Source organism: Notolepis coatsorum (assembly GCF_963971535.1).
Source record: "Notolepis coatsorum genome assembly, chromosome: 12".
NCBI classification, from domain to species: Eukaryota; Metazoa; Chordata; class Actinopteri; order Aulopiformes; family Paralepididae; genus Notolepis; species Notolepis coatsorum.
This window is the reverse complement of record NC_140176.1, coordinates 10,681,517-10,705,797: the sequence shown is the minus strand read 5'-3', so window position 1 is coordinate 10,705,797 and position 24,281 is coordinate 10,681,517. Positions and strand designations below refer to the sequence as shown.

The 24,281-nt window shown below is 43.7% G+C and overlaps 1 protein-coding gene across 2 annotated transcripts in view; it reads left to right on the top strand.

Moving 5' to 3' along the window:
* The window catches only part of pan3 (poly(A) specific ribonuclease subunit PAN3), a 56,874-nt gene that overhangs the window by 3,000 nt on the left and 29,593 nt on the right, over positions 1-24,281 (top strand). For both annotated transcript variants that reach the window (XM_084326737.1, XM_084326736.1), the window contains exons 3-10: positions 128-200; positions 3,475-3,537; positions 4,926-4,996; positions 14,623-14,785; positions 17,486-17,703; positions 18,244-18,348; positions 21,122-21,179; positions 23,548-23,709. In XM_084326737.1, the coding sequence (XP_084182863.1) occupies positions 128-200; positions 3,475-3,537; positions 4,926-4,996; positions 14,623-14,785; positions 17,486-17,703; positions 18,244-18,348; positions 21,122-21,179; positions 23,548-23,709 (913 nt within the window). The remainder of the gene's footprint in view (positions 1-127; positions 201-3,474; positions 3,538-4,925; positions 4,997-14,622; positions 14,786-17,485; positions 17,704-18,243; positions 18,349-21,121; positions 21,180-23,547; positions 23,710-24,281) is intronic.

Below are 24,281 nucleotides of genomic sequence, written 5' to 3'. Positions count from 1 at the left end.
GTATCGGAACGTACTGTTACGGCTTCACGTAACTCGTGTACATGTTTCGCAACTAGAAAAACTAGAAAAGAAAACACAGTTGAAGCAGTGCATTCTGCGGCCGTTATGTCTTGTTGTTGCTCTTTAGAGAATGACCAGCAGCAGTAGTTCTCCCAGTCTCCTCAACGACGGTGCCAAGAACTTCAGCCACAGCGCTCATGGTAAGAACTGACCGTACGAAACAGGCGATAGGGTAGGGCTGGGCGGTACGAGCTGAAACCCGGATGTTTTTAGCATTCAGTTGATGCATTCACTGGAGGAATACATACAGACATGACAAAATTAGGTTGGTAAGAAATTCATAATGTTGGGATTGTTACATTTTCGGTATACCACGCCGAGCCCTACCATGGAGTATCACCCAGCACAAGTCCGTGGAATACGGCATGATCTGGCGGTGCCGTGTGGTGCAAGGGATTTCACTTATCCATACAAACATCTTGAGTTTGCAAGGTAAACCTGGAAAGTCGGGGGAAATAAATCGGACCTGGATAGTCATGGAAAAGTTAGGTGAAAATGCAAAAATTTCTAAACCTGGCAAAGTCAGCCAGGGGAAATCGGCATGTACACATTTTATACAGTGAATGTGTAAATTCTTTTTAATAAAGTGAACACATGCAATGGTAATAAGCGAAGGAGCAAAGGTCTTCTAGATCCTCGATTCATTAATTTGATCTCGCTCTGAGAGACTGTGCATTCCCACTTTAGCGCCAACCTCACTCATGCTCAGAGAGAGAGTTACTAATGGTAATTTTTGTAGTTGGCTAACATGCATTAGCAAGTTGTGGTGATGAGTAGCAGAGAGAGAGAATTAAAATGTGAAACGTTTTTTTTTACTCACTGAGCACTCATTGCCACCAATGCAAATGAGTGCTCACTGAGTAAAAAAAAAAGACACAAATTATACTTTGGGGGGAGCCATTATACTTTGGGGGCCCCCCAAAGTATTAACATGGAGCGGGAATCACTGCACTAGCAAGTTGTGGTGATGAGTAGCAGAGAGAGAGAATTAAAATGTGAAATGGACCGATTGTGCACGACACCCCTGGACAGTTCGCTGTCACGGCAGACCACTTGGAACCACGTTATGTTAAAAAAATAAATCTGACATGGGTTTTAAACTTCTCTATAATTTAGCATCTGTACCCAGACTTGACTTTAGTGCAGCCGTGAACAGACTTTCAATTTCATGTTCGAGATGGAGCGAATGTGCAGTTATGAGAATACTGAACACATATTCGAGGGCAAGAGTGGCTCAGGAGGTAGAGCAGTCGTCTGGTAATCATAAGGTTCTCGGTCTAAGTGTCCCTGAGCAAGACACTTAACCCCCAACTGCTCCCAGTGAGATGGTTGAAACTTTGTATAGTCGCCTCCGCCATCGGTGTGTGAATGAGTCATATGTAAAGGGCTTTGGATAAAAATGTATATCCTGGAAAGTCATGGAAAACTGAAACTGGATTTGAATGAGGATCTTGAACAATATATGGACTTGTAGTATTCAGATTCTTTATCATGTAAATTGAGGACCAGCTGGCTTAATAAACCACGTACAATTACATGGAAAAAAGCACATAATTGAGGATTTGACTCTACAAGGTCCTCATTGCTGGCCCTATGGAATGAGGATTGTGAAGATTCAACCAATACACGCTAAATTGGTTTCTTATTCCGCACAATTGTAGGTGTTTGAGCCTGCACAATCCTCATTGTTAGTGCAACTCTAAGGTGCTTCGGAGAGAAGCGTCCACCAAATATGCTATGTTGATCCAAGGACACGCAATGTGCGCCACGCACATCCAGCTATACCGTAGCTTCCAGGCTGAGTGCACCTCCGTATGAACAAGAAGAAGAGGCAGCACACTAAACTGTAGGGCTGCTCGATTATGACAACAAACAAAAAATCACAATTATTAAACACATTGATTTGAGAACATCACAGGGCTTGACGCTTACTCCTTTCAACAGGGTTGGGTATCCTTTGGATTTTATCGAAATTTGATATAAAGAACAAACTATTCTACTTTTCATTCTTGGCAGATTTAGGCTATAGTCAATAAACTGTGTGAACCATGACATGAATATCTTTTTCTCTTAACACATTCAGGGCCATTGGGATGCGTCTAATATATCTTTAGAGGACCGGCAAATGTAAACAGACGTGGGGCTGTTTGTAGAGCTAAATCTATACTTTATAGTATTGCTATCTGTCCATTCTCATTGTCAATTGGGACCATAAACCGTCCCTTCAAAATGGATTAAAGAAAAAAAATATTAATCAATACGTTCTCATTTTATAGCGCCGTGAATATAAGCGTTATACGGCATTTGGTCTAGTATATTTCCTGGAAGGCGAGATAAAGGGCTAATAGTTACTAACGTTATATCCAATGGCATTTCCGTTATACAGATGCTACAGTTAAAACTCAAACTGCATATGATCGGCACGATCCTCAAGCATGTATGCATGAAAGGGGGGGGCGGGGGACGTCGTTTCTTATGATTGATTACCAATAACCGTGTTCGTCTAAGTAGCCACATAGGCGTATCGTATCATAACAAGGCTCGATCGGGCTGTAATTTACGTGAAAAAGATCTTACCATGAGCCGGTTGGATCCCCCTGAGCATTTCCCAGTTATCGATCGCCATCTGGTAGATCGATATGTCCATTGGCTGATGATAAATTCCCTTATTGCATAGTGAAATCCGCAATCCAAAACGTAATCCAAGCTACATGCTGCACATCCAGAATCCAGCTAACTGAAAACTCCATTGAAAGTAAAAAAAAATAATGCTCCGTTCAGCCACAGGGCACACTGCATTATCGCGATAGCGCCCCTAAGAGGATCTGGCCGGTATTGCACTTTCTCGAATTCAAAGAGTAGGGTACATCTGCAGTGCCGCTCGGCGACCTTGAATACGTTATTAAAATGGAATAAAGCCAAAACAACCTTCCCACGGACATGTCCGTGCTTCTGTCCACAACGGGTGGAATCGAAACACGTATATATCCGTGCTCGGGCGCCATTGTGTTGAGACCGAGCGGTCCGGTACCGGTATGAGATTGACATCACGCCATAAATCCATCTCTACAGAATGTATGAATTAATGTTGTTTTTTCTTTCTTCAAGAGTAAAGAACGTAACTCAGTCAAAACAGCAGTCAAAGTGTATAATTTCAGCACTACGTTTGTTTACCAATGATTTTAAGTGTTATTATTGAAATATGAGTTTATAGAAATCTCAGGGCATTGAGTTGGAAAAACACGTTATCTCAAGAAGGTCCTGAATGAGCTCAGTGGCAATTTTTCATGTCTGGTCAATGTTGGCATGGTGTTATTCACCGTCAAAGATGAAAAAAGAAAATGTATAATCTCCTTTGGTTCATTACAATTGACTCAAGCCTAGTAACAGACAAACTTTTTCTGATGTCCCTAGATACCAAGAACATGCAAATGCAAATGGACCTTGTAGAAGTGGACCAATCTTCCATTTACTTGGGTATGTATTTTTAGGTATTGTATTTCAGAAAATATGGCTAGGGCTTAAAGGGGTTAACCTGCTGTAACTTTAGTCTAGTTTTTAACCATCCATTTCTGCTGCATTATGACGGGAATATATCAAAGGAGGCTTATTAAATTAATTAATAGTGGATGATGCATTTAGCTCCTCTATTACCTAAGGAAGAAGTCAACTGTTGCCAAGGAATGTTTACCTTAAATCGCTGCTCGGTGACGTGACATTCATCCACTCTTTCTGTGCTCATCTTCCCCTCCATAGCTAAGTGAGAGCTTTCTCTAATAGGAGTGTCTGTCTCAAACCCTGCCCCTTTTCTTGATCCTCCAATCACAGCTGTCGCTTACCTCTGACTTCCTCGTACAAACTTTGTTTGTACGAGGAAGTCAGAGGTAAGCGACAGCTGTGATTGGAGGATCAAGAAAAGAGGGCAGGGTTTTGAGACGGGTCCATTGTGGCAGGGTGCTGCTCTGTGAACTCTCGCATAGCCAGACCACGCTCCAGTACGTCCACGCCAGGTAGCGCTCGTGCAGCACAGGAGATATTATAACCCGAGTGTGCTGCTGCTAATGTTGTTGTAACGTTAGCAGCACTAGTGTTGTTACCGCGGGCGACTGCAACACGTTGAAACCGGAGGGTGTTGAACCAAATGCTTTGTCATATTGGAGGAGCTTCCTTGCTGCACAACCCATACTGTTGCTGCAGGTATTGTGTTTTGTCGTATTAACGTCACGGTGACCAATTTCAGCCACTCTTATTGTCTGGGACCAAATACGGCCACGCCCCACTCCCAGCAAAAAGTGGGAATCTCTAGAATGGGTTTGGGGGCGACGCTAGTATACGGAAGTGGCTCTCAAGGTGACGGTTAGACAACACTTTATGTTGTCAGTAGATGGCAGCATTGGTTTAAAATTATAAGGTGAAAATGTTGAAAACTACAACACTGCATTTCCCAAGAGCGTTAGCACAGGTCGCAGGTCACTGGGATGTGTCTATATTCTTCGATGTGATCTGAACAGCGGTAAACTATTACTGCGACCTCGGTATAGCGACCGCGAATGGTCAACTAATTATCTTACCAAAAGTGCGCTGGTAGCGTTACATATGTTGTCTAAAGGGGGACATATGGTACAATTTAAGATTCTAATGATAATCGGCATATAAAGGACAACATAGAGCATCGTTAATTTGTAAGAAACCTCAATGAAAACGGCGCAGGGTGCTATTGTTATGAAAATGTGATAGAATCCTATAAAAATGTGGACGCATTTGGTTTACGTTCCGTTACATATTTTGCAAGTTTTTTTCACTTGTTGATCCAAGAATATGGTTACACTATGACTGGACTACTCATCCTGTATTTTCTTCCTCAGATCCAGTGAATTCCCCATCTTCTTCACTCTTCAGTGATTTTGGTGCTCTGAGCTTATCACAGAGGAGAAAGGTGAGTACCAGGGGGGTGGGAGTCACTGGAAAGCTACTGACGACATCATTATCGAAGTCTGTCTAAAGAGAAGTCACTCTGCTGCCATCTTAATAACGGCGACTAACGAGACCTGACCCCCATCTCCTTGAATGGGGAGTCATCCGTATCTAAGAATTTGTTGTACATTTCATTGTTTCTCTTTCTTATTCGACGTCACCGTTTAATTGGCGACAACACGGAATGGTTAATTTGGTCAAAAAGGACAATTTTGTGACAGACCAGCTTCTATGCATGGCGCCACCTGCCAGAGTCCTTTGTTACCATGGCCGGCAAACCACGCACAGCGCGACCGCCGGCCTTTTAGCAGAAATTGTGATTAATTTTAAACATCTTTTTAAAAGGCACATTTAACATCAATATGATAGTTTTAGTCGACATAAAAGAAAATCGCAATCGCATTTTATAATTTTTTTTCTTTGTGTCTGTTCTTTGTTCCTGCCATCTTTAGTGTTATGGATTTCTCCATCAAAACTGCCACGATGCTAGGGTCAGGATACAATGGAGCTATACATAACCATACATATTTAATGGTTTAATTTGAATCTAATCGATTCTTAAAATCCCAAGATGGATCTTTTATATATGCTTTTTCCCCCCCAGTGAATGTGTGAATCCATCAGGTCTAATAAAGGTCTTGCACGGAATGTTGAGAATACCAATTTGTCTTCCATATTAGAGAACGGTTGCTATGTGTTGATATTTGAGAAATACAACAAAAATGACATAATTTGGTGTCTTATTTACTGGATCTTGTAAACAAGTCACAGTGGAACAGTAATATAGCTTTTCTAATGTTTTACCTTCTCTACAACTCGACAGAAATGAGACGTTTCCTTTTCAAAGTGGTTACTAATGGTTACAAGTAGGGATGTCCGATATTATTAGTAAAATGTCGGTATCTGTTTAAAAAAACAAAAAACAATAACAATATTTGTTATATATATATCCAGTGAAATTATTAGTTACCTGAAATGATTCCTTTTTTTGGACGGGGAAACCCTGCATATATCGGTATCGGTTGATATCGGTATCGGAAATTAAGAGTTGGACAAATAGAACTGCACAGTGCATGGTCTCTATTGAAATGTACTGAAACAACGTATTTTAGGCTTTTCAGCAAGCAGTCAAGTCCTAATCTTTAAGATTTCAAAGGGCATCATTGGACAAAACATTATCTTCCGTTAAAAGCCTTGAAATGATACAATGACAAATATGATTCTGGCCATTATATACCATGCACTATTCTGGGGGAAAGTATCACAAAAGTATACTGTATTGCTATTTCCCCCCACTTATTCCCTTCTTAGCATGAAAAGGACATCATTTTGCCATGTCTTAAGGTAAATACCCCCCCCCCCCCTAGTCTCCATTGAGACAGTTAGAAGGCTGAGAGGGAGACAGAGTAGGAGAGACTCATGAGAGAAGTTTCTTTATTGAGACAGTAGGGAGGCTGAGAGGGAGACGGAGTAGGGGAGACTCATGAGAGAAGTTTCTTTATTGAGACAGTAGGGAGGCTGAAAGGGAGACCGAGTAGGGGAGACACAGGAGAGAAGTTTCTTTATTGAGACAGTAGGGAGGCTGAGAGGGAGACGGAGTAGGGGAGACTCATGAGAGAAGTTTCTTTATTGAGACGGTAGGGAGGCTGAGAGGGAGACGGAGTAGGGGAGACTCATGAGAGAAGTTTCTTTTTTGAGACAGTAGGGAGGCTGAGAGGGAGACTGAGTAGGGGAGACACAGGAGAGAAGTTTCTTTATTGAGACAGTAGGGAGGCCTCTGAGACCGATAGGCGCCGCTGAGACCGGCTGCCTATCTGTGCGCTCTGTCGAGACTGTGCTTACTTTTGTTAATATTTATAGTTCTAAGAGTTTTGTTTGTACCAACTGTAGGTGCATTTAATGTGTATGACCGTCAGTCACTCATAGACATCGGATTACGGGAAACTTACCGTACTTTTCGGACTATAAGCAGCGGCTTTCCCCCCAATTTTTCGACCCTGCAGCTTATATAACGGTGCGGTTAATCTATGGATTTTTACAGCTAACTGGGCGCACTCCCTCAGCTCTGTGACCGTCAGATCAGACTCCTAAATCTGCTGCAGCAGTGCACGCCTTGCCCCTCCTCCTCCCCCTCACATAACCACGTCAACAAACCATTACGGCAAGAGTCTAGTGTATGAGCAGCTCAGGGCTCCTCTTTCAACATAACTGAAGCATTAAACAAAATGACCCAGTCAACGAACTATTCACTTTAGTTTATTTATACATGAGGCGTTGTCTAATGTTATCTAGCTACTGATAGCTCCTGATATCAACGTCTGATATCATCAGTTTGGCACTCGATTTTGCAGGTGCTGGCTAGCGCTGGCTAACTGGCTAACATTGCTACCTATATGTACCCGGCGCTGCTAACTGGCTAACGTTGCTACCTATATACCTGGCGCTGCTAACTGGCTAACGTTGCTACCTATATGTACCTGGCGCTGCTAACTGGCTAACGTTGCTACCTATATGTACCCGGCGCTGCTAACTGGCTAACGTTGCTACCTAAATGTGCCCGGCGCTGCTAACTGGCTAACGTTGCTACCTATATGTACCTGGCGCTGCTAACTGGCTAATGTTGCTACCTATATGTACCTGGCGCTGCTAACTGGCTAACGTTGCTACCTATATGTACCTGGCGCTGCTAACTGGCTAACGTTGCTACCTATATGTACCTGGCGCTGCTAACTGGCTTAACGTTGCTACCTATATGTACCTGGCACTGCTAACTGGCTTAACGTTGCTACCTATATGTACCCGGCGCTGCTAACTGGCTAACGTTGCTACCTATATGTACCCGGCGCTGCTAACTGGCTAACGTTGCTACCTATATGTACCTGGCGCTGCTAACTGGCTAACGTTGCTACCTATATGTACCCGGCGCTGCTAACTGGCTAACGTTGCTACCTATATGTACCCGGCGCTGGCTAACTAGCTAACGTTGCTACATATATGTACCTGGCGCTGCTAACGTTGCTACCTATATGTACCCGACGCTGCTAACTGGCTATCGTTATGAGAGCTAACGTTGCTACCTATATGTACCTGGCGCTGCTAACTAGCTAACGTTGCTAACTATATGTACCTGGCGCTGCTAACTGGCTATCGTTATGAGCGCTAACGTTGCTATCTACTGTACCCGGCGCTGCTAACTGGCTAACGTTCCTGTTTAAACAAATGTAATAAATGGGAGCTTCCTCAAACAGCCATCTCTTTCCCGACAATCCCCTCTGTGCACGAACCCTTACATATGGTAATTAAACATTAAAACACCTGCGGCTTATAGTCCAGTGCGGCTTATATATGTACACATCATTCAATTTAGCTGCTGCGGCTTATAGTGCGAAAAGTACGGTACCAACTGGATTACTCTCTGGATCAGCTCTCCGAACCACAACAATGGCCTGTTGAGATCTTGAGAACATCAGGACCATACCTCGACCCAAGGAACAAAGGGACCAGGTGACGAGGACGGAGAGCGGGTGTCCGAAAACAGACTGAGAGCCAGGCGGCACAGGACGCCACTGCCCAGTATATTGCTAGCCAATGTACAATCAATAGACAATAAACTGGACAACATCAGAGCAAGGATTAAATTCCAAAGAGACGTTAGAGACTGTAATGTTCTCTGCTTCATCGAGACGTGGTTGACGCCGGATGTCCCAGACCACGCTATCCAACCGGCCAAACACTTCTTCATCCACCGCAAGGATCGAACAGCAGAATCCGGAAAACAACGGGGAGGTGGTATAGCCTTCATGTTAAACAACAACTGGAGCGATCCAGGCAACGTGAAGGAGCTTTCGAATCACTGGTCTCCCAACCTGGAGTATATAACCATCAAGTGCCGGCCTTTCTTTCTCCCGAGAGAGTTAACGTCGATAATCTTGGTCGGAGTGTATATCCCCCCGCAAGCCAACACAGGCGACGCGCTGTCCAAACTCCATGACGAGGTAAACGGAATCCAAGAAACAAATCTTGACGCTGCTATTTTAGTTGTGGGCAATTTCAATAGCGCCAATCTGAGGAAAGTATTACCAAACTTCTACCAGCATGTGACTTGTAACACCAGAGGCGGCAACATCCTAGACCATTGCTACTCGCAATTCAAGGGTGGTTACAAGCCTAATTCTGCCAGTGGCTTTGGCAAATCTGATCACAACGCCATCTTGCTTTCCCCGGAGTATAAACAAAAACTCAAGTGCGCGCCGGTAGTCTCGCGAGAAGTGCAGAAATGGTCTGTCGAATCGGAGGAGGCGCTCCAAGCTGGACTTGAGTGTACAGACTGGAGTGTGTTCCGCGATAACACCGATAACCTAAATGACTACACGGAGACAGTGCTGGACTTTATATGTACTTTGGTGGAAGAAACAATCCCCACTACCACAACTAGAGTTTACCCAAACCAAAAGCCCTGGGTAGACAAATCCGTCCGTGAGGCTCTGAAAGCAAGAACTGCAGCCTACAATGCCGGGCTGGTGGCAGGCAACATGGATGACCACAAGGTGGTGACATGCAACGTGAGAAGGGCAGTGAAAGAAGCAAAAAGGCGCTACAGGGATAAAATTGAACTGCAATTTGAACAGGCTGACTCCAGAGCTATGTGGCAGGGCCTCAGAACGATGACAGATTACAAAGGCACCTCCCTCAAGCTGAACAGTGACATCTCCTTAGCAAATGATCTCAACACCTATGCGAGGTTTGAGGCTGGTTATAACACCAGCCCACAGGCCACTGCAACGGAGGGGGGGGGGCTTCTGAGGGAGACTCAGTGTTCAGGGTAACAGAACATGAGGTGAGGAGGACCTTTTAAGAAAGTGAATATCAGGAAGGCAGCAGGACCGGACGGTATCCCCGGCCGCGTCCTAAAAGTCTGTGCCGACCAACTGGCCCCGGTATTCACTGACATATTTAACCTGTCCTTGGAACAGGCTGTCATCCCCACCTGTCTGAAGAAGTCCACTATCATCCCTGTACCCAAAAAATCCAAGCCTGCTTGCCTCAACGACTACCGCCCTGTAGCTCTCACCTCTATAGCCATGAAGTGCTTTGAGAAGCTAGTGAAGGGCTACATCTGCTCCTCCCTCCCCACCAACCTGGACCCCCTGCAATTTGCATATCGCCCCAACAGGTCCACGGAGGACGCCATAGCCCATGTGCTGCACACAGCAGCATTACACCTGGACAAGGGGCAGGGGAACTATGTGAGAATGCTATTCATCGACTACAGCTCAGCATTCAATACCATAGTCTCCTCCAAACTCATAGCCAAGCTCAGGGACCTGGGCTTGAACTATGACCTCTGCCAGTGGGTCTTGGACTTCCTGACGGGTAGACCCCAGGTGTTGAGAGCAGGCAACTGCACCTCCTCATCCATCACCCTCAACATAGGGGCCCCCCAGGGCTGTGTTCTGAGTCCCCTCCTCTACTCCCTGTACACACATGACTGTGTGGCTCAGCGGAACAACAACACAATCATCAAATTTGCTGACGACACAGTAGTGGTGGGCCTGATCTCTGCAAACGATGAGAGGGCCTACCTGGAAGAGGTCAAGGTCCTGGCGGGATGGTGCCAAGAGAACTGCCTCTCCCCGAACGTCGGCAAAACAAAGGAGATGATTGTGGACTTTAGGAGGTCGGGGGTCAGGGACTACAGCCCCCTCAGCATCGACGGGGCACCGGTTGAGAGAGTCCACATATCCGAGGACTTGACATGGACCACACACATTGACAGTGTTGTGAAGAAGGCACGGCAACGCCTCTACTTCCTCAGGCGCCTAAGGAAGTTCCAAGTCAGTCAGAAGATCCTTAAGAACTTCTACTCATGTACAATAGAGAGCATCCTGACTGGCAATATCACCTCCTGGTTTGGGAATAGCACCGCACAAGACCGTAGCAGACTACAGAGTGGCCCGTTCAGCCGAGCGCACAATTGGAGGGGGGCTTCCCACTCTCCAGAACATTTACAACAAGCGGTGCAGGGGTAAGGCTAAGAGAATTATCAAGGACTCCAGCCACCCAAACAACTGCCTCTTTGAACTGCTGCGGTCAGGCAAGCGATACCGGAGTCTCATGGCAAGCACAGAAAGACTCCGAAGAAGCTTCTATCCCCAGGCCATCGGGTTGCTCAACGAACAATAACACTATGCAACAACCATCAAATGCACTCACAGCACACACATCCGCACACACTCACTTTAAACAATCAACCCACTGCAGCACCCACTCTACACACTTTAGAACACCTAGACACACTTTATATTTATTGGCAAAGAATTTGCACTACAACCCATACCTCAGGACACCTTACTGTAAATTGTACCTAAATTGTACCTCATTCCATTTCTGCTCTGCACTATATAGTATATTGTATATTAGTATATTGCATAGTATATTGTATGGTAACTCAGTTACTGCTATCCTGCATTGAACATTGTACATATGTACGTACTGAACACTTGTGTCTACGTACGTGACTTCTATTTTTACTTTTACTTGCTATACTTATTTTATTTCATACTTATCTTTTGTCTAGCACAGTCTCTGGAGCGTAACAGAAAGAAGCATTTTGTATAAGAGTATTCTGTACTTCTGTATGACAACTATTAAAGAAACTTGAAACTTGAGGGAGACAGAGTAGGAGAGACTCATGAGAGAAGTTTCTTTATTGAGACAGTAGGGAGGCTGAGAGGGAGACAGAGTAGGGGAGACTCATGAGAGAAGTTTCTTTATTGAGACAGTAGGGAGGCTGAGAGGGAGACAGAGTAGGGGAGACACAGGAGAGAAGGTTCTTTATTGAGACAGTATGGAGGCTGAGGGGGGCAGAGTAGGGGAGACGCATGAGAGAAGGTTCTTTATTGAGACGGTAGGAAGGCTGAGAGGGAGACAGTAGAGGAGACACAGGAGAGAAGGTTCTTTATTGAATTTGAGACATTAGGAAGGATGAGAGGGAGGCAGAGTAGGGGAGACGCAGCAGAGGTTATTTATTGAGCCTTAACCACTACACTGTCTGCACAACAGTACTGTACTTTGAATGTTTACAAACTTTGTATTTATTTTAGGCACCGATATGAAAATGTTGTCCGATGCCTATAACCAATATTAACATTTCTGTTATGGCCGATAATAGGGATGCTCGATATTGGCTTCTATACCGATATTGTCCAACTCTTAATTTCCGATACCGATATCAACCGATACGATATATGCAGGGCCCCCCCCCCCCCCCCCCCAAAACGGAATAATTTCAGGTAATTAACATTACATATCTCTTGTTGTGCAATTAACACAACATTATGCATACTTTTGACAATAAATAAAATCAGAATTTGTTCTTGCTTGCCTGGGTAAATAAAGGTTATAGAAATGTAAAAAAACTGTATATATATATATATATTTTTTTTTGAAAACCGATACAGATATTTTCCGATATCACATTTTTATGCCAATATCGGCGATAATATCGGTAGGCCGATAATATCGGACATCCCTACAGATAACTGATATTACCAATGTCCATATGATCTGTGTAAATAAAACGCATTTCTATGATAATACAATTTTGTAAATACTATTTTTATAGATACTGAAGCAATGTTAGCCCACCACAATCCTGTCACACAATCCATTGTCACACGCAAGTGACGTTACCCAAACAAACTCTGCCGCCAATGTGTACAATGTCGTGTGTGATGTTGAGAACTGAATGTTCTAAGGAAGACATAACAATAGCTACTGGTCACTGAAAACTGTGGAGCTCTAGTTCTGAGCGAACATTAGAAAAATATATATTTAAAATAAATAAATAAACACTATATGCGTGCGTGTGTTTTTGTTTATTATATGGATCCCCATTAGTCTAGAGACCCATGGGTGAAATACTATTCTTCCTGGGGTCCGAACACATAACTTAAAACATTGGAGTAATAACAAAACAATAAAAACATTAAAAAAAAAGCTATATATTTAGGTTATTGTATGAATGTTTATATGTTTATTTTTATAACCTTACATTGAGACAGCATTAGGAATATTGATTGTATTTAGATAAAGTCATTGAACCGTCTTATTTGTCATAATAGAATATTCTAGAACATTTGTGATGTCATAACCAAACATTCTAGAACCTTTGTGATGTGTCCGTATGATGTCATAATCAAACATTCTAGAACATTTGTGATGTCATAACCAAACATTCTAGAACCTTTGTGATGTGTCCGTATGATGTCATAATCAAACATTCTAGAACATTTGTGATGTCATAACCAAACATTCTAGAACCTTTGTGATGTGTCCGTATGATGTCATAACCAAACATTCTAGAACATTTGTGATGTCATAACCAAACATTCTAGAACATTTGTGATGTTACCGTATGATGTCATAACCAAACATTCTAGAACATTTGTGATGTCATAACCAAACATTCTAGAACATTTGTGTATCTATAGTCAACAATTCTCTCAAGAGCAGCAGTGTGCATCTTGAAACAGGACTGAACAGATAGACTAAACAACATAGACTGAAGCCTGCATTTTTCAACCAAGGTGCCAAGCCTACCGTTTTGCTGTGGAATGAGCCGGCAAGTTGATTTACGGCTTTCCAGTGTGGAGGAATTTTCATGTGTCGAGTCGGCGGTGATTTTGGAGACTGGGAAAATTCAGTTTTCTTACCTTGTAGTAGTGACGTGAATATTTAGGAAAGTAGCTTTAGGACCACTTCTGTAAAGAAAGACTTCGCTGTGGAAGAGAAATAAACCATTTGGATGGCTTTTTTTTACCCTGGAGCGGCTGTGCACATTATTTTTCTTTATCAACGAATGTACTACTCACAAGTAAGCAACTTTAAACCAGTAGAGTGGACCGTCGGCCCTCATATTATTCATAACAGCGTTTTTCAACTTTTTCTTAAAAGTTAATTTGTTGCTGATAATCATTATATTCACAGGTATACAATTCTAGTATGCAGCAGCTCTATACATTACGGTTCTCTTAAGTCGAGGTCAACTTTATTTATATAGCAAGCACATTTAAAATCAACCAAAGTTGTACCAAAGTGCTGTACAATACAAAAACAGAAATACTAAAAGAAATTCAGTATACACACAAAGTCGTATAACTACAATAAAGTTTAAAAAACATTCACGACACGACCAAGGGATGTGTGGCTTACCAAGCCTCAGAACGCCAATAAAAACAGGTGAGTCTTCAGCTGTGTTTTAAAACTCTGTAGGCTCTGGGCAGCAGACCTCATTTGCAGTGGAAGACTGTTCCATAACTTGGGGGCAGCCACCGTAAAAGCTCGATCGCCTTCAGTCTTTAGCCTGGACCTCGGGACTTCTGAGAGCAGTTTATTTGTTGACCTCGGTGCTCTAGCTGCGGTACACAGATGGAGGAGTTCAGCTGGATACTGAGGGGGCCAGACCATTTTAAGGCCTCGCACACAAACATGGCAAGTGCATTTTGTTCTTGGTAGAGTAAAATGAAGAATGTGTGTCGGCGGTTAAATCAAACCCACTTCTCAAATTGTGTGTTTTCTCCCCGACAGGCTCCCAACCCCACAGCCACCGAGTTCATCCCCAAGGGAGCTCCACGCATGGCCCCCATGGCCCCCATGACCCCCATGGCCCAGTCCAGCGCGCCGGCCTTCCCCTCACCCCTCTTCCCTCATCCGGGAATGAGCAGCTCTACGGCCGCCGCCTTGTCTCCAGGTGGGTCTTCCGGGGAGTTACCCCCCCCATCACCACCACTTTCATTATGTCTCCTTTCTAAATGATCCCATGATAACTTTTTAATTTTGTTAAAGGAACACGCCGACATTTGGGGAAATTAGCTTACAGTCTTCTCCAGAGAGCGAGAGAGACAAGAAGATAGATACCAGTTTCCTTTCTGTGCGTTTAAGTAGAAAGCTATCTGGCTGCACGTTAGCTTAGCACAATGGATGTAAGCGGACATGGCCGGTTAGCCTTCGGGAGAGGTGTTAGTTGGACAATGCCTAGGCTAACCGGCACTGTCCGCTTCCATTCATTGTGCTAAGCTAGGCTAACGTGCAGCCAGATGGCTTTCTACTGAACGCACAGAGAGGAAACTGGTATCTATCTTCTCGTCTCTCTCTGGAGAAGACGGTAAGCTAATTTCCCAAAATGTTGGCGTGTTCTTTTAACCCTAGGAATCCCCCCCATGATCATTTTCAGCTTGGGATTCCACAATTTTCTATGGCATAATTAACCATATTGACATATGAAAACCTGATGGGAATTGACATATTATATTTAGTAATTTAGCTGACACTTTTATCCAAAATGACTTACAAAATTGTGTACAAGTCAGCAGGAGGGGTTCACCTCTGGCAGCTAAGGGTAAGTGATATTGTTCATCTAGCAGTGTTGAACTTTAGTGCTCGCCATTGCATTGCAGGCTACTATTGTGTGCTCGGGCCAGACTATACCACGGAGCCGAATAGGTTTCCTCATCGGCTGGTTTGACTATAGTATTTTTATGATTTACCAGAAGTGCTGAGTCCAACATAGTCTGGTGAAAATGCACCTTATCATCCATAATCATCATCCATATCATCTGTTTTGTCTTCTTCATGATATCCAATAGTTCGCTCTAGGCCAGCGGTTCCCAAACTTTTTTGGCCATGCACCCCCTGTCACCTCCCGACCTAGCTGACACACCCCCCCAATGGGTTTCCGTTCGAAAAAATTGTTGCTGGTCTCCGTGCACAGATTTTATTTTTTATTTTATCTCTTCCCACGGCGACTATGGATAGGGAATTTCTTTATTTAATTAAAATGTTCACGACAACATGGATGCATGTACTCTGCCAGCATGTTTAATATCCATAATACTAAAGGTTTGACTAAGAGTTTTATGAAATTTTATTGTAAAAAAAAAAAAATGTTACCACCCCTTTTCATGTCACGCACCACCTAGAGGGCGCGCGCGCACCACAGTTTGGGAACCACTGCTCTAGGCGATCGCCATTGTCAAACGTTAGTTTGCTCACTGCTACACGCTCCCTAGTGCTTTGGGTGCTGTGGGGTGGCCCCACACTAAACTGGCCCATGCAGTTCAAAAGGTAGGCGATACTGCCACCTGTCGGGATTCGATCGTCATTGCAATTATAGCGTAGCCAGAGGTCCCAGGCACACTCACAAAGGCCCGCGCGAGTGTTTAGAAGCATAATAATAAAAAAAAAAGGAACGAAAAACTAGATATATCGTTATTGGCGCTCAAGCGCTGGTTCTCAGAAACGAGATATCTCGTTTTTGGCGCTCAATGAGTTAACAGGCACCCAGAAAGCTTGGAAAGCTTAGCTTTATACTTATAGCACATGCATGAGCCTGGTCTCTTTTGAAAGACAACATTCTGAAGTTACTAATGCAAAAAAGGAAAATCACTTTTAGTGCTAATGAAATAGAGTAACAGAGGTCTGAACTTGAGTTGAACTTGAATTTGTGTACTCACAATTTTCTTTAGTGGTTTCAAGATTCCATATTCCAATATTCCAGCATAGAGGTATGAGCTGGAAAACACTGCGGTTCCATAGCCTGAAGTCTTATGTAGTACAGGTCCAAATTTAATAAAAATCCTTTTATGAGAGACGTCCGAGTAAAACCGACGACAAAAAAAAAGCTTTCCAAAATCCATTTCCTCATCCACCGCTGTGCATTCTGAAGTCTGATTCACTTCCTGTTTTCGCTCGTCAACTTTCACCTAGTTCCCTATATTCGCATCCCCCCCCCCCCCACATGACTTTGGGTATCGTTGGAAGCGTCCACTCGTTGGCTACAACGCTGACCAATAATTTCCGCCATCAGCGGACGATTGGCACTTCTGGAGCGTCCGGAGTCCGGGGTGGTCATCTGACGTGCGGCACGTAAAAAGACGTTGAGGCGGCCAGAGTGGGGATCTATGAACATACGACACATGTGGAAGTTGACATGTAGCGCGCTTCACCAGAAACTAGGGATGAGTTAGAATTTTAGAATTTTCAACTCATGTTTGAGTCGAAAAAAATATGTTTAATATAATATTTTTTTAATATAATATATATATATATTTGTATACAGAATATTCGGTCGAAATAGACTATTCGAAAATTATTTTGTCAGTCATGCACATCCCTACCAGAAGCGGTGCTAGAATGTAGGCAACGCGTATAAGCAGGGGAGACGGGAAGGAAGTGGGCCAGCGCGGAGGGCGGGACCTCCATTACATGGCTGCTTGGGGCGTCGGGTCCTCTTGCCATTTTGAATCCGGGGTCCAGATGTAGAATTAAAAAAAGGACAGCAGGGCTTTTTTTTATCCCTCTGTCACTTTGATCGTCCCCCCAGTTCAGTAATATTGTGTGATGCAAAGACCTTTCTTTAACACGCGTCTTCTTTTTCCTCCCCGATCATCAGGGATGTCTCTCTCTGCCGGCTCCTCTCCCCTCCACTCACCAAAAATCACGCCCCACACCTCGCCCGCCCCCCGCCGGCGCAGCCACACGCCCAACCCGGCCAACTACATGGTGCCCGCGGGCGCCGCCGACCAGGGGGCCCACATGATCCAGAAGGAGACCGTGGGCGGGACCACCTACTTCTACACCGACAACACTCCTGCCCCCATGGCTGGAATGGTACGCTACGTTCACAATATCCTGCCTCGGTAGTGTCATCATCAAATGTTTACGGGGCAAAGTAGGGGATGCACAGATACAGATACAGATACTGGCGGTGTTTTCCCTGTAAGACGCGTGCGCCTAGAGTTGCGTGTAAATAATCTGGAAGGCTGTGCATTGTCTCTGTGACCCATCTGCGTTTGGAGAGTGTTTTATTTCTTGGCATAGGCTGCAATTTATTTAATTTTAGATTATTGCACATTTTGTAGCCAATTAGATGTCAGTGGAATGGGAAACCTTCAAGTTCAATTTAGCTTTTTTTTCTCTCAGTAGCATAATAACTACAATAATAAAGACTCATCAATCACCACTGTCTCTTCCCTCGGACAAACTATTGAAGCAACAGTTGTGATTGGATGATCAAGAAAAGAGGGCGGGTTTGAGATTGGTCAATTCTTTCAGTTTCTAGTTCAATATCAGTCTGTCACGAACAGACTGCTGATTTTGATGTCTCCATAAATAGGAAGTCGTCTTCTTCTTTGTCTGGTTTCATTGCAGGTGTTTCCTACCTACCACGTGTACCCCCCCACCGCCCCCCACGTGGCCTACATGCAGCCCAAGGCCAACGCCCCGTCCTTCTTCATGGCTGACGAGCTTCGCCAGGTAACACCCCCCTCACTGCCACTCTTATACACCCAGGTAAGGTAACACCCCCCCACTGCCACTCCTATACACCCAGGTAACACCCCCCCCACTGCCACTTCTATAGGGAGGTGTAGTGGTTATGTCATTGCCGTTTTTCGTGTTCCACCCTCTGTCCAACACAATGTATTTCCCCATTGCCCATTTCTAAATCGTCTTGTTTAAAACAAATAAAGCATTAACATTTGCATGGTATACCTTTCTGTGCTTATTCATCCACAATCTATAGCTCAACATGAAAATATTCGCAATTAATCATAAAAGAAATCGACAAATTTGATTTAAACCAAAAATGCTTAAACAATAATGTTGGTGATAGAAGGGAACACATTTTGTGCAAAAATGGAAAGCTCTTCAATTTCCATGCGGCAGAATTGTTACAATAGCCGATAATCCATTTTCTCAATGATAAATCCCTATACGGGTGGAACAACCAGTAGTGACGTCAGACTACACCTCCCTATACACCCCTTCTTACTGTTTCACCTCAGAAACATCTCCAGATTCCGACCATCACTTTCCGACTCCACAGCTGAGACCCTCATCCATGCCTTCGTCACCTCCCGCCTGGACTACTGCAACGGGGTCCTGTCCGGGGGTTCCAAGCAAAACCCTGGGACAGGCTCTAGTATGTTCAAAACTCGGCTGCCAGGGTTCTCACCCGCACCAAACCCTGGCAGCACATCACCCCCACCCTCATCCACCTCCACTGGCTCCCCAACAAATCCCGCATCACCTACAAAACCCTCCTGCTCACTTACAAATCCCTCCACGCTCTGGCACCTCAGTACCTCACCGACCTCCTCCACCCCTACACTCGGTCACGGTCCCTGCGATCCACAGACACTGGTCAACTCTCCATTCCCCGAACCAGACTGCGGACCTTTGGGGACAGCTTTCAGCGTGGCAGCTCCCACCCTCTGGAACTCCCTCCCCACAGAACTCCGCACCGCCCCAACTCTGGACTCATTCAAAAAATGTCCCACCTCTTCAACTTGGCCTTTAACCCCTAATTTCTCACTTTGTATGTTGTGTCTGTCCACTGTTTGTTATTTTATCCCCCTATGTAAAGCGACCTTGGGTCTTCGGAAAGGCGATATATTAAGTTATTATTATTAACAATGGTGACGTTTGTAGGCAAAACTCTTAATTCCGAGACCAAACCGTGCATCTTTTTGAGAGACACTCCAGGGCACTGCTCCAGGCACAGAGGAGGAGACCATGTGACGTCCAACGACCTGTCTGTGCAAACGCCATCATGCAGTGTTGTAGTCGAGTCCACCAAAGAAGAGTCGAGTCTGAGTCGAGTCCCCATTACCCGAGTCCAAGTCATCAAGGTTGAGTCTGAGCTGACATACAAATAAAAAAGGTCTTAGCTTACCGTCTTCTCCAGAGAGAGACAAGAAGATAGATACCAGTTTCCTCTCTGTGCGTTCAGTAGAAGGCTATCTGGCTGCACGTTAGCCTAGCTTAGCACAATGAATGGAAGCGGACAGTGCCGGTTAGCCTAGGCATTGTCCAACTAACACCTCTCCCGAAGGCTAACCGGTCATGTCCGCTTCCATTCATACGATACGATAGAGTAACAGAGACCAGGAACACATACATGGACATGGAGAGGTAGAGCAGGGCGAACAGTCCATGGATGGGTGGAAGGTCGCACTCTCTGCTTCCATCATATTGAACGCCGACCAGCATCTGGGAAAGTATGGGATTTTTAAATTGGGAAAATGTGTAGGCACCCCGCTTTTGGGGATGTGGATGTCTGGGTCCACATACACAACGCCACTCAAAAGTGAGCACTGATCCATAGGCAGCTTCAGTCTGTTGGATCAATAAGGTCATATAAAGACTAGGGCTGTCACTTTAACAAAATATCAAATTCGAAATTTGTTGCAGAATTGTAGACAAGTTCGAATTTCAGTAAAAAAACATTTGTTTTACCATGGTATGTTTGGTATCATTCTTTTCAGCACAGTCTCACCTATATGACCTGACCGTTTAAAAAAATAAATAATATTATTAAAAATGTCTTAAAAATTATTCAAATTCGAATTTCTCCCTTCAAGTTCGAATCTCATGTTTTTATGTAAATTCGAGATTAAATTCGAAAATAATGTGACGGACCTAATAAAGACATGGTCCTGGTCACTGACACCAGATCAGTTGTCTGCATCACCAGGGTCCAGATCTCATGGTCCTGGTCACTGACACCAGATCAGTTGTCTGCATCACCAGGGTCCAGATCTAATAAAGATCTGGTCCTGGTCACTGACACCAGATCAGTTGTCTGCATCACCAGGGTCCAGATCTAATAAAGATCTGGTCCTGGTCACTGACACCAGATCAGTTGTCTGCATCATCGGGGTCCAGATCTCATGTCCTCTTGACTCCCTGGTCACTGACACCAGATCAGTTGTCTGCATCATCGGGGTCCAGATCTCATGTCCTCTTGACTAGGCCCTGGTCACTGACACCAGATCAGTTGTCTGCATCATCGGGGTCCAGATCTCATGTCCTCTTGACTCCCTGGTCACTGACACCAGATCAGTTGTCTGCATCATCAGGGTCCAGATCTAATAAAGATCTGGTCCTGGTCACTGACACCAGATCAGTTGTCTGCATCACCAGGGTCCAGATCTAATAAAGATCTGGTCCTGATCACTGACACCAGATCAGTTGTCTGCATCACCAGGGTCCAGATCTCATGTTCTCTTGACTCTCTCTTCCTCAGGAGCTGATCAACAGGCACCTCATCACTATGGCCCAGATCGACCAATCGGAGAACCAAGGTAAACCATCTGCTTTCGTGTGATTGGTCCGTTGATTGATTGAAAACCTTTATTCATCCCAGAGGGGAGATTCAGATGTCCATAACAGCCATTTAAAAACAGTTAATAGAAACCGTTAATACATGACATACACTTATTTAGTACGTGTTAAAAACACTTATTTAGTACGTGTTAAAAACACTTATTTAGTACGTGTTAAAAACACTTATTTAGTACGTGTTAAAAACACTTATTTAGTACGTGTTAAAAACACTTATTTAGTACGTGTTAAAAACACTTATTTAGTACGTGTTAAAAACACTTATTTAGTACGTGTTAAAACACTTATTTAGTACGTGTTAAAAACACTTATTTAGTACGTGTTAAAACACTTATTTAGTATGTGTTAAAAACAAAGTGGTGAATGGAAGAAGGGAAAAAGAAACTAGTCCAAACATGATGTTAATTAATTAATTAGTTCCAGTCCACAACCCAGCTCCTCCAGTCCACGGCAGTTGGCCGTGACACCGGTGCTTATTATTATTATTATTATTATTATTATTATTATTATTATTATTATTATCATATATGTATATTTCTTTTTAGATTTTCTTGATTGTTCTTTTGAGCTTGCAACAAACTGAATTTGTTCAGTATTTTAAATTAACGCGTTTGATTGGACAAAGAAGTATTCTATTTCCCCCGTCTTGGCTAAATACATTTATTGTATTCTATTTCCCCCGTCTTGGCTAAATACATTTATTTTATTATATATATATATATATATATATATATATATATATATATATATATATATTATATAAACCTGACAAAGACATTGTTGAAACATTGTTTGTCTAAATCGGGGCTCCCCAAGGTTTTTGAGCCAAATAACAGTGTATTATGTCTAATGTGTTTGTACCTTTTTTATAACAGTCAAGTTAGTTTAGGAATCCTTTCTCGGACAGTTAAATCGCATCAAAGTAGACCAAATGGAACATCTAATGAGGGCCAAACATAATGTTGTGGAGGGCCAGGTTTGGCCCATTGGCCCTACTTTCAGTCAGCTCTGGTCTAAATGAACCCATGGAAGCAGCTTGCAGTATTCTCTCCTTTTTTAATCCAGGTGTTTTGCTAAGACTAGTAGTCCAGCACCTTAATAACAACCTTTTGGGACGTGCGTCTGCTCCTTTTTTTTGTAGACATCCTGCCCGGGCCCTTAATATGCAGCCCAGCATTTACTGTGGAGTTGTTTTTTTCACAGTTGAGGTGTATTTTGACTTCATGGAGTGTGTGGTCTCCGTCTGTGAAAAAACCACTTCCTGATTCCGATCTCACTCGCTGCTTTTTCTATTTTTTTTTAAATTTATTTACGCAGCTGTTTATCGCCACAAACAGATGGCCGCCACAAACGCATGCAAACATTCACTTTTTTTTTTTGCCAAAAACCTGAACACAAATCAGCTGTGAAAGCAAGCGCACATAAATACTAGGTTTATACACAGAACGGTGACCTAGTTTTTCTGCGTGGCATTTTATTTTGGGCCTACAGGCAACACCTACTTTATAGAAGGTATTTAGAGTTTGAAGGTGTTAGGCAGGGTGGTGTGTGGGGGGAAGAATATACCACAATATACATCACAGTTTTTGGTATGGAAAATGTTAGGTAATCCAACATGTTAGGTAATCCAACATGTTAGGTAATCCAACATGTTAGGTAATCATGGGGTTGGGTAACCGAGAACAAGAGTACCGGGCGCCACCGGTGCCGACATGCTCGGTACCACCTGGACCCAATCCCTTATATAACAAATTACGGTGCCTCATTTCTGCACCTTATGCATAACAACCAATCAATCGTCCTTTTGTGGTTGGGAAAGCTGCAGAGCACTTTTCTCTCACCTACTGCTCAGCCAGACCGTATATATATATAAAAGGGGTAACATTTTCTCTACACCTCAGAATTTAAATTCAGAAAATGTTATCCCTTATTTGAACCCTTGCACTGAAGAACCATATAACTCCAGTTTTCTTTTTTATTATTTGGACAGTTCAAGTTTCTTTATTAGTTGTCATACAAAAATACAGAATACTTTTACATGAAATGCTTTTTTCTGTTTTGCTCCTAAGAGTGTGAGATCATAGGATTCTTGGTTCATACAGCTCATTAGATAGTAATAATGGGATAGAACATAAAATCACTGACATGCTTGACATGTAGTTCCATTTATTTGCAGTTGTAATATCGATCCAAATTACTTTTGAGTGTGAAGGTGCTCCACCTCCACTGACTAACTATGCATGAACACTATGAACGTATTCTCTTTTAGATAATAAAGTCTGAAACCTGTTGCCGATCACCGTGACAACGTTTGCTTCTTTCCGTCAGGTGTTCCGTCTGAGGTGGACAGCTACCACAGCCTGTTCCCCCTAGAGCCCCTCCCCCCGCCCAATCGCATGCAGAAGACCAGCAACTTCAGTTACATCACTTCCTGTTACAAGGCGGTCAACAGCAAGGATGACCTGCCTTACTGCCTGAGGAGGATACACGGTGAGACCAATGCCCTACTACCGCGAAGACACCACCACGGCATCCATTTACGGTCGATACAAACACAGTGTGAGATTAGACTTAACCGTGAACAAACAACGTCTCTAGGGGAAAGGTGGTCGCCATGGCAACGTAGATAACGAGATGGTGTTTTAGCCAGTCGGCGCGTGGGAGTGAAATTTCCACCGAACGATTGCCGCCATGAACTACTAACCAAAACACAACGCAGACACAGCCAGGAGAGACGGTGAACGATCAACGACAGGCGAATCTTCCGGTAATCTCACAGCATCCATCTACGGTCAATGCAAACACAGTGAGATTAGACTTTACCGTGAAGACATCACAGCATCCATTCATGGTCAATGCAAACACAGTGAGATTAGACTTTACCGTGAAGACATCACGGCATCCATTCATGGTCAATGCAAACACAGTGAGATTAGACTTTACCGTGAAGACATCACGGCATCCATTCATGGTCAATGCAAACAGTGAGATTAGACTTTACCGTGAAGACATCACAGCATCCATTCATGGTCAATGCAAACACAGTGAGATTAGACTTTACC